The 15273-nt window shown below is 37.1% G+C and overlaps 1 protein-coding gene across 1 annotated transcript in view; it reads right to left on the reverse strand.

Annotated features, from left to right (window-relative positions):
• DNAH14 (dynein axonemal heavy chain 14) overlaps nt 1-15273 on the reverse strand; it is a 417787-nt gene that overhangs the window by 97550 nt on the left and 304964 nt on the right. The window contains exons 56-58 of the mRNA XM_070602297.1: nt 6035-6232; nt 3458-3619; nt 1156-1347 (exon numbers count right to left, since the gene is read on the reverse strand). Of these exons, the coding sequence (XP_070458398.1) occupies nt 1156-1347; nt 3458-3619; nt 6035-6232 (552 nt within the window). The remainder of the gene's footprint in view (nt 1-1155; nt 1348-3457; nt 3620-6034; nt 6233-15273) is intronic.

Raw genomic sequence — 15273 nt, forward strand, 5'->3', positions numbered from 1 at the left:
TAGATCAAAAAAAGAGAAAACTGAACATTGTGAATAACTTGAAATAGTTTATCATTTCTGAGATGTGGAGATAGAAAAAGGCCCTGGATGGATGAGACCAAGAATATATGAGTCTTAATGGTTGGGATGGTATTAGGGTGGAAAGGCAACAATATGGACAATGACTAATATCATGCCAGACTCATTCTACTAGGCTTTATCCTTATTTCTGTTACAGACATCCAAGGATTTAGGGCACCGTTGTCAGTGGCCAAGGTTTATGGTGCTTCCTTTGTCTCTCATCTTCCTTTCTTAAAGTAGGCTATCAATAGCAAGACCCTCAACTTCCCTGAGTAAAACAAAGCTGCAAAAATGTAAGAACTCAAAGGATATATAGATACACAGGTGGGCAAAACTGGAGTAGAAAGAGTATCCCCTTTGCTTAGATTTGGAGAGAATTCTGACTTAGACATAACCCAGTCCTGGTTACCCCTCTCCAGTCCACCAAGCCTAGCCAATCACCCGGTTACTTTTAACCTAGCTGCATTTTCTTCCTGGTTCCACTCTGTCTCTACTGTTTTTGGCCATTGCTTTCCTCGAACACGTGGACAAGTAAGATCACAAGGCTCCTTCTAGGTCCCACATTAAGTTTCAGGCCTCTATGCATTTACAACTTCTTTTGTCAGCACCCCACAGGATCTTCAGTTGAATCAGTCTAGGAAAGATTCTTACTTACTTGTGACTCATAAATTCTAAACTAATTTTGTATGTGACTTGTGCTCTCATTTCTCTGTAGTTTTGCTGTTGCAGCCAAGCCAGAGAAATTTACAAAAAATACGCAGAAGGTTGCAGCATCCTTACCATAGGCTCTGGTATGCAAAATGGAGGTTGTTTTCCTTCATGGAAATCTGCTGTTCACCATGGGATCAGAATAGTGAAGAGACCCAGGCACTGAGGAATTTGGGCATCTTTGAAATAGGGTTAATCAGGGGTAAAAAAGATGGGGAATTGATAAAAGAGTCAAAACAAACACTTGACTTATTTCATAATTTTGCCTAGAGCTGCCTATTTTTGCCCACCTAGGGTTCGTTGCTATTCAGAGACAGGATACTGTCAGATTCTGTTAATAAATTGAAACCTTCCCTTTTATTAGTTTCTTAAAGAGGTTATATTTACCTCTCTGTTTTCTAAATCCACCTTTTCTTTTAAGAAAGAGTTGGCTACAATAAAGAGAGCTTCTTCTGGCCAATTCTCATACCAGTCGATTGTGCAGGCACTAATCATAGAAGGATATACTCTACAATTTTGGCGGAGGTTAGGTCCTGCAGGACTCATGGTCATAAAAATATGAAGATTTTTATATATTCTCTGAAAATTAATGAAAATACAAGTTGTTAAAAGGTAATCCACTGCTTTGAAAAAATATTATATTGAAAATTATATTTAAAACTTGTTTCAGTTCTTTCCTTAATGGGTGGACTAGAGGCTCATCAACTGGACATTGAGTGCCCGCCATAAGCAGAGCCCTTCCAAGGGAAACTACCAGTCCCACAGTGCTCTTCTGAGCAAAGCAGCCAGGTTCTGTTCTATGTGCCCCCACTGTCTTGGCTTCAGCTGAATGGACTGTGAAGGGGAGGCAGTGAACTCCAGAACATCTCTTGTTTAAAACAACTCTTTTGAGGGGGTCTGGTGCTAGAGTTCTGTTCAGTAGGGGACCTCATATCAGATGGTGATGGGTCTGACAATTTAACTGTTTCCTCTGGGGTGGTGTGCATTTAAGACCCACAGAAGCTCAAAGTGAGAAACAGTCAGATGAATTAAAGCTTTCTGAAAGACACAGAGAGAAACAAAGATCAATGTTATGGCTAGAGCATCAGGGAGATATTAATAAACTCTTACAGTTGAAGCATTACAGCTAAGCAACATTAGATCCTGTACAATTTTGCAGGTCCTAGGCAAAGTGCTAGTTTCTATGAAGTGTGCCTGCATCCTTTCCTCCCATAACACCTGGCTGTGCTGCTGCTGTTCTGGCTTCATGGAAGGACTGGGCATGGGGCACAGATTGCTTCCCTATCTCCATGTGACATTTTACAATAAAACCACATTACTGAAAGCAGCTAATGTTCCTTTTAACTCAAAAAGTTCCATTTGTACAAAGTGATAATATCTTTGAGTATCAAGTAACCTATTTTGCCAAGTAAGTGTGGTAAAGCTGAAAGAAGACGAAAGTGTAAGATTTCCCCTGCTTTTTGTCTTTAAAAAAATTTCCAAGAGCAAATTAAACTGCTCAGTGCAAAATTCATAAGATACAGAAATGTTTAAATTAAAAATGAAATCAACTTTCTTTGCTTTACCCATCACCAAATTCCTACTTGAAGATATCCAATGTTAACAGTTGAAAGTGTGCCTTCACCATTTATTATTATTGTCAAACATTTTTGGGAGTATGGTGTATATACATATACATATATGTATATATACATATATATATTCCTGGTGTTCCTGGTTTATTTTTTATTTCTAGAGTGCACTGTTCTCCACATTCCAAATAAGAATTTCATTGTTCTTCCTTACCACTCACAATCTATTGGTTAAACCAACAACAAGGCACTAGAGTGCCACAAGTTATCAGGATAACTTCTATCCTTCTTTCTACCATGGCATTTTAAAATATAACTCAATCCAAGTATCCTTTCATATGATATTGTTCTCTCTCAATTGTGGATTCCATTTCTGGAATCTTTTACATCTTCTTCTTGTGCCAGATCACTAAGTATCTCTTGAGGAATGGAGCTTGGCCCAGTTCAATTTTCAAATTACTCCATGATAAGCAGAAAGTGGCACCAGAAATAAGCTGACCTGTGGTACTTTCCCAGCGAACATTTTGGTTTGGGGAATCATTTCTATCTGTTCACTAAGCCGTTGGTCAGTCATCATGCCTTAAAGACCCAGAAAGTCTAGTTCACTGGTCTAGTCTATATGTCTCACCAAACTGGTCCTTTCATAGCTACTCAACTGCTGAGTTCATTCTGAATATCACCTGCTCTATCTGGCTGATTTCTTTCTGTACCCACACTTCCTGGCCAATTCTAGGGCTATTCAAAGGGATGAAAGAAATCTTGTTTCTTGCCTTTCCAGACTCGTTATCAACATGACTGAAATGAAAACCACATTGGCCAGGAAGGGATCTCAGTGCAAGAAATAATATTGGGATCTTATTTCTCTCGTCTTTGCCTCTAGCTGCTATTGTTTTTTTAAGCCCTTGATAGCCAGTCAGGCCCCTATCTTTTTCAATCTTTGGCCTGCCTAAGAGAATGGTGTGTCTGTGCATAGGGATGACAGCCATTATTGAAGCTTGACAAACTCATTTAAAGAACTAAAGAAATTATCCAATTTGAAAATCATATACAGAATTATAAACATAGTCTACTTTTAATTTAACATGACAATTTTATAGAGCCAATTCACAAATAAGTACCTTTTGGAAGAATGAAAGTAAAGATTGCCTATTATCAATATAACCAGACTGTTCAGCCAGAGATCTAATCCTTAGTGCAATAGAATCCAGTTCCTCATTTTCAAACAAGTCAGGCATTTTTCCCAAATTGAGGATGCCGTTCAAATCTTCTAAAAACGACTCCTTCAGTGAAACATATATTTAATTAGGAATGAGTAAATTATTTATATATTCTATCCTAAACACATAAAATTGAGAAAGCAATAGTGTTTAAGGAGCATTAAGGTTAATTTTTTTAAATACTAAACTTCTCTCAATTCAAATCCATTAAAGATATTTTTTTTCTGACTTAAAATAAGCTTTATTGATCTGTTCATTCAATGAAATATTAGAGAACATATATTTGGTACTGACAGTATGCCAAACACCTGTGTCATGCACTGGGGCAAGAGGTATGGAGGGGTGGACACAGTGATGAGTTGAGCGGGGTCTCTGCTTCAAGGACTTTATAGAAGACTTCAGTCCATCTACTTTTGTGTTTGAATACTACACAAACTAGGAATAACATGGGTGAAAAATTATTTTAATTTAACCAAGTTCATCTCTATCGAAGGTTCCGAATCAAATGGGAAAGGTAACAGAGGAGAAAGAAGAGTGAAAGAAACTCTACCAGAGGAGTTATTATAAAAAAGCATGAACATTTTGGTTTTGAGAATAAATCCAAGCTTTCTTTAAAAAAAAAGAAAGAAGCATTATTAACATTATGTGTGCCTCAGGATACTCCTCAGATGCTCACAGGTTTCTGGTATTTCAGCCCAGGTGGCGAAGGGCAGGGAGCTAGTGGGCAGTCTCCAGTAGAGGCCAACAGAGGTGACATGGGGCTAACTGCTTTCCTGTCACCCAGACATGATGGAGAACCACCAAACACACTTAATAAACACACTGACTGTTACTCACTTGTCGAGAGTTCAGCTAAGGTACTCCACAGCATTGCTCCCTCAGCATCCATTTTGTTTGGCCAAGCGACCTGTGGGGGTCCTTAAACCGACACCAGCCCCTCACGCAAGCGCATGCCCCAGATAACAGCCCACAGAGTCACAGCCAATCTAAGTTGCTGGTATGACTTCCCCAACAGCCCTTGTGATCACAGTCTCCCTGCCTCCCAGGGCCTGTATGCTTTATGTGTCCTTTAGATGAGACCCCGTGGGGCTTACCCAAACCCCGCTCTTAGGGTTTGAATTCACCAACCCAGCTCTAGCCTGGGAAACCCAAAGCACTCCAGCCACGTGCCCTAATAAAGGCATGTGCCCCAGGTCCTGCCTTTCTCTGTGTGTACCCTGCCTTGACTGTCCTCATGTGGCCCCTGGAAGCGTGCTGTGTACTTCCTCCAGGGGGACCTATGAGTAATAAACTTCTCTATTTCAAATTCACTTGTAGTCTTTTGTGGAAACATATTTCACCATCTGGGACCCTGTGCTCCACTTAACAAATGTTAATTTAACAAAATCATAACACTATTTTTTTGATTCACATGGAAAGCAATAATGTAGCCAGAAGAAACCTGGAAAGTGTGGAAGGGAGTCCAATGAGCTTGAAGTCCTTAACAACATGGGAATAGAGGAGCCATGTTCATATCAGCTCTGACTTGACAGTCTTTTCTAAAAAATGATTTATTAAATTAGAGCACTAGGCTCCTGGCATGGGAGAAACTACATATTCTGAAGTCCAGAAAGAAAGCATCTGGTAGAAACCTCAACCAGATCAATAGAGCACGATATTTAAATTTTGGCAGGGGAGAATATATAGCAGAAAAACTGGATATTATGGAGTCCTGCAGACATGACATGGCACTTGGATTTACTCTTAAAATATGACATGAAAGAAAAACACAACTCTAGAGAGAGGGGTCCAGTTTTAGGAGAAAAAACAAGATGAGAGTCTGAAACAATACTAATAACTATACATTTCTGAATCATAGATAACAAACAATGTTCCCTTGACACTTTGCCACAAAGAAGTAAATCCCATCTGAAATAGTACTCCTAATTATGTTTTGGCTGTAGAAGTGTATAACTTATGCAAAACAATAGATTTTTTAAAAGGTGGGTGATTAATATTTTTTGTTTGTATATAAATGAAGTATATCCTGTAAGGAAAGTCATAAACTACATGGGAAATTCGAGGGATAGAGGAGAGAACCAGAAGCCTCAGCGCTGTGAGAGCACACTGGATTACATGGTCAGAGAGGGGATACAGATGGTAGCGTTTTTTTAAAAACACAGATTACAAAACTAGTTCAGATAGAAGATGGATGACTTCAGTTACATAGATAAATTGCTTTCAATTTGTCAATTAAAATGAAAATTATAAAGATATAGAGAATGCTTTTGTTGTAATGCTTGTGCAAAATTATCTACAGCATGATTACAAACATATAAACTCTATGGGTTATGACTGGATAAGGACAGAGAATAATGAAAAGAATTGATAGGATAGGTTAATAGGACTATAGATAAATATTTTCTTTTCAAATGTTAAATTTTGGGGGGCTACTTAAATATCAAACATTAGCAAATAATAAAGACAAAAAGCACTTACCTGATCTGGGTTTAAATTCATAACTATCAAAACAGTGGGGATCCCTTCTAATCCTGCTTGAATAAACACCTTTTTAAAGTCTTCTTTGAATTCTGTGTAGGCATAATTGTGAGACGTAGGCACTCGGTATAGTCTGTTTTCTGTCAAGTAACAGGCCAAGGTTGTACAAGTTTCTTTTCCACATCCATCTGTTCCAATCTTTGGAAGAAAAAAATCCAACAGGTAATTCCTATATATGTTCTGGAAATCTATCAATATATAGTTTTTTATTTATATGTGCTAGAAATTTACAGCAAAAATATCTTAGACTATTTTTATAATCTTTTTGTAAGATATATTAAACATAATTAAAGTATTTTATCAAAGCGTTATAAGGCACTCATACACATTCAAAATTTTCATCTTTTCTCTTTACATCCTCTTGAAATATATAAGTTCACTGGAAAGATAACATAATCTGGCAGAACAGCAAAGGTAGGCTTATAAATCATCATTACGCCACTGTCAATATTTCATTCTTCATTTATAAGAATTTAGATAGGTCTTTTCCTATTTATTTTGAGCAATAAACACTTAATAAGAGCTCTTTGGTAGTGATGACAGAGCTTTACCTTTTTTAACAGCCTTATTGAGGTATACTTTGAAGACTATACCTGTTTTAAGTGTACAAGTCAATAATTTTTAGTAAATTTACTAAGTCATGCAACCATCACTACAATCCATTTTTAGAAGATTTCCAGCACCCAAGATGCCTCAAGCCCGTTTGCAGTTAATCCTCATTCCAACCTGCAGTCCCAGGCAACTATTAATATGCTTTCTGTCTCTATATATTTGCCTTTTTTGGACATTTCCTATAAAAGGAATTACACAATACCAAGTCTTTTGTGTATGACTTTCCACTTACCATGATGGTGTTGAGGTGCTTTCACGTTGTGTGTATCATTCCCTTTATCGCTGAGCAGTATTCTATTGTATGGATATACCACATTTTGTTTATTCACCTCCTGATGGACATTTGGATTGTTTCCACCTCCTGGCTATTATACTAATGCTGCTATGAACATTTGCGTACAAGTCTTTGAGTGGCCATTTGTTTTACTTTCTTTTGTGTAGATACGTAAGAATGGAATTGCTCAGTTATAGAGTAAATATATGTTAAACTTTATAAAGAATGGGCAAATTGTTTTCCAAAGTAGTTGTACTATTTTACATTCACATCAGTAATGTGTGAAAATTCCAGTTTATCTACATCCTTGTCAACACTTGTTATTGAGCACCTTTTTGATGACAGTCATTTAAGTGGGTGTGTAGTGGTATCGCAGTGTGGTTTTAATTTTCATTTCCCCAGTGATTAATGATGTTGAGTATCTTTTCATGGGTTTATTAGCCATTCATGTATCTTCTTTGGTGAAATATCTATCTAAATCTTTTGCCCATTTAAAAAAATAAACATTTTATTTTAGAAGAGTTTTTGATTTACAATAAAATTGCCAAGATAGTAAAAGACGATTTTTATATACCCCACATCCAGATTCCTCTATTTAGTATGATACATTTATTACCATTAATGAAACAATGTTGGTATGTTATTAAGTAAAGTCCATACTTCATTCAGATTTCCTTAGTTTTTATCTAATGTGCTTTTTCTGTTCCAGGATTCCATCCAAGATACCACATTACACTTAGTTGTCACTTTGGCTCCTCTTGACTGTGACAGTTTCAGATTCTCTTTGTTTTTGATGACCTTGACAGTTGCAAAGAGTACTGGTCAGGCAGTTTGTAAAATGTTCCTCAGTTGGGATTTTCTTAGTGACTAGGGTTATGTGTTTTTGGGAGAAAGGCCACAGTGATAAAGTGCTATTTTCATGATGCTGACCTTGCTCACCCAGAGGAGACAGTGTTCGTCAGTTTCTCTATTGTAAAGTTGCTCTTTTTATCCCCCTTTCCATACTGTACTTGGGAGAAAGTCGCTAATAGTAGCTCACAGTTAAGGAGTTATGCTCCAACTCCTTGAGGGCAAAGTATCTACATAACATTATTTGGAATTCTTCTTTATGGGAAATTTGTCTATTTTTCTCCATTTATTTATTTATTCAATAATTTATTAATATTTATGGACTCATGGATATTTACTATATACTTTGGGTTATAATCCCATACTACTTTATTTATTTGGTTGTTTCGGGTATGGCCATGGGGAGCTCTTTTAGTTGGCTCCTGTGTCCCTTTGACCTACTCTCATCATTTTGATTTTTTTTTTTTAACACTTCCTTTCTGGTGCTACAAGATAATCCATGTTCACACAGTAGGTTTTTTGTGCCAGCCTTATAATAAGCCATTTTTTCCAAGGAGCCCTGGTTCCTTTTATTGAAGAATGGTATTAGAAACCAAGATATGGGTGCTAGGTGTGCTCATTACTACTGGGGTATCACTGTTTCTAGGCCCTCTCAGCAGACACAGCAAGGAAATTTGTTTGCATGCTAACCCTGCATATACACATTTCTATAAATATTTCTATATGTAACCATCTATATTAAACTAAACATAAGTTCAACTGATGTCTTCAACTCTAATCTATTACTATACAGGTCATTCTAGCCTCTTCCCCTTGTTTATCTATAACATCCCACTCCAACAGTGAGAAAACTGGCTCCCATCATCTGCCATCCTTTACTTAATGATCCAGTTGCAGTACATATGTATAGCGGTATCAGAATGGTTGACCTGACTCCCATAGGAACTACTTTATTAACTAGAGTACAGTGCTTACGTACACTTTCTTTTGCCTTTAAGCTTAGAGACTCCACTCATTTCCAAAGTTCCTTAGGTGAGTGCCTTTTCCTCCCACTCTCTTCAGTGAGGTTGTGTCATACATTGGCAACACAATTTGATTTTTTTCACATTCTGTATTCCATCCTGGGATCCCTGGACCTCCTAAATGATTTTTAAAAATCTGCATACATTAAGGTTCACTCTTTGTGCTGTAAAGTTCTGTGGGTTTTGACAAATGTATAGTGCCACATATTCATCATACAGAACCATACAGAATAGTTTTGTCACCCTAAAAATCTTTTGTGTTTCACCTTCGTTTCTCCCTCCAAACGCTTGGCAACTACTAATCTTTTTACCATCTCCATAGTTTTGCCTTTTCCAGAATGTCATATAGTTGGAATCATACAGTATGTAGTCTTTCCAGGCTGTCTTTTTTCACTTAACAATATGCCTTAAAGACTTGTCTATGTCTTTTTATGACTTCATATCTCATTTCTTTTTATCTCTGCATAATATCCCAGTGTACCACAGTTTGTTTATCTATTCACATATTGAAGGACATTTTGGTTGCTTCCAGTTTTTGGCAATTATGAATAAAGTTGCTATAATCATTTATGTGCAGATTTTTGTGAGGACATAAGTTTTCAAATATGTTAGGTAAATATGTAAGAGCACAATTGCTAGGCTTAAGACTATGTTTAGCTTTTGTAAGAAGCTGCCAAACTGTCTTCCACCGTGACTGTGCTATTTTGCATTCCCACCAAAAATGAATGAGAGTTCCTGTTGCTCTGTATACCTGTAGCAATTCTCATTGTCAGTTTTTTGGATTTTGGTCACTTTAATTGGTGTGCAGTGGTATCTCATTGTTGTTTTCGCTAATGTCAAATTATATAGAGCATTGTTTCATATGCTTTTGTGAGGTGTCTATTTTTAATTGGGCGGTTTGTCCTTAGGATTTCCTATAAAAAGAATCATGTGAAATATGAATAAAGACAGTTTTACTTATTCTTTTTCCAACCTGGATGCCTTTTTTTCTTTTTCTTGATTAATTGCACTGGCTAGAACCTCCAGAATAGTGTTAAATAGATATTGTGAGAGAACGTTCTTACTTTGTTCCCATTCTTAGGGAAAAAACATGTAGGTTTTCACCATTAAGCATGAGGTTAACTACAAGTTTTTCATAGATTCCCTTTTTTAGGTTGATGAAGTTCTCTTCTACTCCTTTTTGCTGAGTTTTTTTAAAATCATAAACAGTGTTCAATTTTATCAAACACTTTTTCTGCATCTATCAAGATGATCATGCATTTTTTGCCTTTTACTCTATTAATATAGTGTATTATATTAATGGATTTTGGATGTTAAACCAAACATGTATTACTGGGATAAATCTCACTGGTTATGGTGTATAATGCCTATATGTTGTTGCATTTGATTTGCTAACATTGGGTTCAAAATTTTTATAACTATGTTCACAAGGGATATTGGTCTGTAGTTTTCTTTTATCATGATGTCTTTGTCTAGTTTCAGTATGAAGAGTGATACTGGCCGCACTGGGAAATATTCCCTCTTCTATTTTCTGGAAGAGTTTGTTAACGATTGCTTTAATTCATCATTGTTATCATTATAACATGTCTTTTCCCCCTCAGAATACTTTTTTTAACTGAGAGTATATTTTGTCTGATATTAGTATACCCACTCCAATTCTCTTATGGTAACTGTTTGCATGAATTATCTTTCTCCATCTTTTTATTTTCAACCACTTTGTGTCTTTGAATCTAAAATGTGACTCTTCTTGACAGCATATAGTTGGATTTTGTTCCTTTTAAAATCCAGTCCTACAATTTCTGCCTTTTTATTGGAACATTTAGAGCATTTATATTTAATGTGGTGATTGATTTATGTCTGCCATATTGCTTTTTTCTACTTGTCTCATTTCTTTTTTCTTTTTGTTTCTCCTTTACTATATTCTTTTGTGTTAAATCAATGTTTTCTAGAACTCTAGTTTAATTCCTTTGTTGTTTCTATTATGGATTTTTGAGTTATTTTTTGGATGGTTCCTTTAGGAATTACAGTGTAACTTTAATTTATCAATCTACTCCAGATTAATATTAACTTAATTCCAGTAAAATATAAAAAGTTTGCTCCGATACTGCTCCATTTCCTCCCTCCTTTTTTGCACTATTTATTACTATATATACTAAATCTTTATGTTATCAGGCTAACAATAGTTTTATTATTATTGTTTTATGCAACTGTCTTTTAAAGCAGTTAAGAGAAAAAAAGAAAAATATACTTATACTGTCTGTGGTAGGCAGAATAATATCCTTGACACTCCACCCCTAAATATGTCCATGTTGTGGGCCCTGGAACCTGTGAATATATTACCTTATATGGCAAAAGAGACATTACCAATGTGATTAAGGATCTTGAAATGGGGAGATTATTTTGGATTATCTGGTTGGATCCAATCTAATCATATAAGTCCTTAAAAAGCAGGGAATCTTTCCTGGCTGTGATCAGAGAGACAGAGAGGGAGAGAGAGAGAGATGTGTGATGACTGATGAAGAATTAGTGAGATGCCATGTTGCCGGATTTGAAGATGGAGAAAGGGGGTCATGAGCCAAGGGCTGGAGGCAGCCTCTAGAATCTGGAAAATGCATGGAAACAGATCCTCCCTTAGAGCCTCCAGAAAGGACGGCCCACACCTTCAGTTTTAGCCCAGTGACATCCATGTCATACTTTGGACATGCAAAAGGATAAAATAAATTTGTGTTGTTTAAGTTGCCATACTTGTGGTAAGTTGTTTCACAGGCAGTGGAAAATTAATACACTGTCTTTTTAAAACTTCAATTGCTTTTTATTAGAGAAACAGAGAGATTCACTGTAGAAAAAGTAGGAAAATAAAGAGACATTAAAAGGAAAAAATGTAAATAATATCTCCACCTAGAGATAGCATTATCTGTGATTTTTTCGAGCATACGAACAGAAGAATTTTAAACAAAAAAAGAAATCATTGTGTGCATAATGTTTTGCCACTTGCTTTTTTTTTGAGGAAGATTAGCCCTGAGCTAACATCTGCTGCCAATCCTCCTCTTTTTTCTGAGGAAGTTTGGCCCTGAGCTAACATCTGTGTCCATCTTCCTCTATTTTGTATGTGGGACACCTGCCACAGCACGGCTTGATGAATGGTGTGTAGGTCTGTGCCCAGGATCTGAACTGGCAAACCCTGGGCAGCCAAAGTGGAGTACGTGAACTTAACCGCTGTGCCACCAGGCAGGCCCTGCCACTTGCTTTTTCACTTAAGAATATGTCTATTGCTGCATAACAAATTACTTAGAGCAACAAATACCTATCTTCTCACACGGTCTGAGGGTCAGGAACCCCCAGGAATGGTGTAGCTGGTGGTTCTGGCTCAGGGTACCTCATGAGATTACAGTCACTACACCAGCCAGGGCTGCAGTCATCTGAAGGCTTGACTGGTATGGAAGGATCTGCTTTCAAGACGATGTACTCCAGTCAACATGGTTGTTGACTGGAAATCTCAGTTCCTCACCACATGGACTTTTTTCCAACATGGCAGCTGGCTTTCTCCAGAGTAAGTGATCCAGAAGACAGGAGGAGCAAGTCAGAAGCCACATTGTCTTTTTCTTTTTTTAGACAGCTTTTTGAGATTTACCATACAATTCACCCATGTAAAGTATACAATTCAATGTTTTATAGTATATTCATAGGGTTGTGCGAGCATCACCACTGTCTAGTTCCAGAACTTTTTCAGCACTCCAAACAGAAAGCAATCACTCCCCATTCCCTCCTCCTCCCACCCCCTGGCAATCACTAACCTACCTTCTGTCTTTATAAATTTACTCATTCTGCACATTTCATATAAACGGAATCATAAAATACGTGGCATTTGTGTCTGGCCTCTTTCACTTAGCATTAAGTTTTCAACGGTCATCCATGCTGTAGCATGTTGAATAATATTCCACTGTATGGATAACGTTTTGTTTATCCATTCATCAGTTGATGAATGTTGGGTTGTTTCCATTTTTAGCTAATATGAATAATTCTGGTATGAACATGTACAAGTTTTTGTGTGGACATTTGTTCTCTTGGGTATATACTTAGGAGAGGAATTTCTGGGTTATATGGTAACTCTATGTTTAACATTTTGAGAAACTGCCTGACTGTTTTCCAAAGAGGCTGCACCATTTTAGCATCAGCAGTGTATGAGGGTTCCAGTTTTTCCACATCCTTCCAACGCTTGTTAACTGTCTTTTTTATTATCGCCATCCTCGTGGGTGTGAAGCAGTAACTCACTGCATGTTTCTTTTTTATTTTTTTTTAAAAATTTTATTTTTTCCCTTTTTCTCCCCAAAGCCCCCCGGTACATAGTTGTATATTCTTCTTGGTGGGTCCTTCTAGTTGTGGCATGTGGGACGCCGCCCCAGCGTGGTCCGACGAGCAGTGCCATGTCCGCGCCCAGGATCCGAACCAACGGAACACTGGGCCGCCTGCAGCAGAGCGCGCGAACTTAACCACTCGGCCACGGGGCCAGCCCCTGCATGTTTCTTTTTATCCCACAAAGATCCAGGCTTGAACTCCCTCTATTCTTTTTTTTTTGAGTTAAACTATATGTATTTTTTAAAAAAGATGGATACCTGAGGTAACACCTGTTGCCAATCTTCTTTTTTTCCTTCTTCTTCTTCTCTCCAAAGCCCTTGGGTACATAGTTGTATATTCTAGTTGTGAGTGCTTCTAGTTATGTTATGTGGGCTGCCGCCTCAGCATGACCTGATGAACCATGCCATGTCCGCACCCAGGATCCGAACTGGTGAAACCCTGGGCCACCAAGGCAGAGTGCGCAAACATAACTACTCGGCCACGGGGCCAGCTCTACATGTATTTTTATTTTTTTGAGATGTACAACAGTGATTTGACATCTATTTACATTACAAAATGATCGTCCTGATAAGACTAGCAACCATCTGTCATTATACAAAGTTATGACAATATTGTTGACTATATTCCCTATGCTGTATATCACATCCCCATGGCTTATTTATTTATGACCGGAAGTTTGTACCTCTTATCCATTTCACCTATTTCACCTTTCCCCACAGCCCCAACACCTGTAGCAACCACCAATTTGTTTTCTGTATCTATGAGTCTGTTTCTGTTTTGTTTCATTTGTTTGTTTTTTTAGATTCCACATACAAGTGAAATCATCTTCTTTCTCTGGCTTATTTCACTTAGCATAATACCCTCTATGTCCATCCAAGTTGCTGCAAATGTGAGGATTTTGTTCTTTTTTTAGGCTTGAGTAATATTCCACCATATATATATATATATATATACACCACATCTTCTTTATCCATTCATCACCAATGGACACTTAGATTGCTTTTATATCTTGTCTATTGTAAATAACGCTGCAAAGAACATAGGGGTGCACATATCTTTTTGAATTACTGTCTTGCTTTTCTTCAGATAAATACCCAGAAGTGGTATTGCTGGATTATATGGTAGTTCTATTTTTAATTTTTTGAGGAACTGTTATACTGTTTTCCATAGTGATTGCCCAATTTACATTCCCACCAACAGTGCACAAAGGTTCCATTTTCTCCACATTCTTACCAACACTTGGTATTTGTCATCTTTTTGATAATAGTCATTCTGACAAGTGTGAGGTGATGTCTCATGGTGGTTCTGGTTTGCACTTCCCTGATGATTAGTGATGCTGAACACCTTTTCATATACTTGTTGGCCATCCATGTGTCTTCTTTGGAAAAATGTCTATTCAGGTCCTCTGCCCATTTTTTAATCATATTATTATTTTTTTTAAATATTGAGTTGTAAGAGTTCTTTTATATACTTTAGGTATTAACATCTTATTGAATATATAATTTGCAAATATATTCTCCCATTCAATAGGTTGCCTTTTTGTTTTGTTGATAGTTTCCTTCATTGTGCAAAAGCTTTTTAGTTTGACATAGTCCCATTTATTGTCTTTGCCTGAGCAGACATATCTAAAAAATATTGCTAAGACCGATGTCAAAGAGTTTACTGCCTACGTCTTCTTCTAGGAGTTTTATGGTTTCAGATCTTACATTTAATTCTTTAATCCATTTTGAGGTTATTTTTTTATATGGTGTAAGAAAGTGGTCCGGTTTCATTCTTTTGCATGTATCTGTCCAGTTTTCCCAACACCATTTATTGAAGAGACTATCTTTTCCCCATTGTGTATTTTTGTCTCCTTTGTCATAGGTTAACTGACCATTTAGGCATAGGTTTATTTCTGGGCTCTCTATTCTGTTCCATTGATCTGTGTGTCTGTTTTCATGCCAGTACCATACTGTTTGGATTACATATAGCGTTGTAGCATAGTTTGAAATCAGGGAGCATGATACCTCTAGCTTTGTTCTTTTTTCTCAAGATTGCTTTCACTATTCAGGGTCTTTTGTGGTTCC

Source organism: Equus przewalskii, chromosome 31 (genome assembly GCF_037783145.1).
Source record: "Equus przewalskii isolate Varuska chromosome 31, EquPr2, whole genome shotgun sequence".
Classification (NCBI taxonomy): Eukaryota; Metazoa; Chordata; class Mammalia; order Perissodactyla; family Equidae; genus Equus; species Equus przewalskii.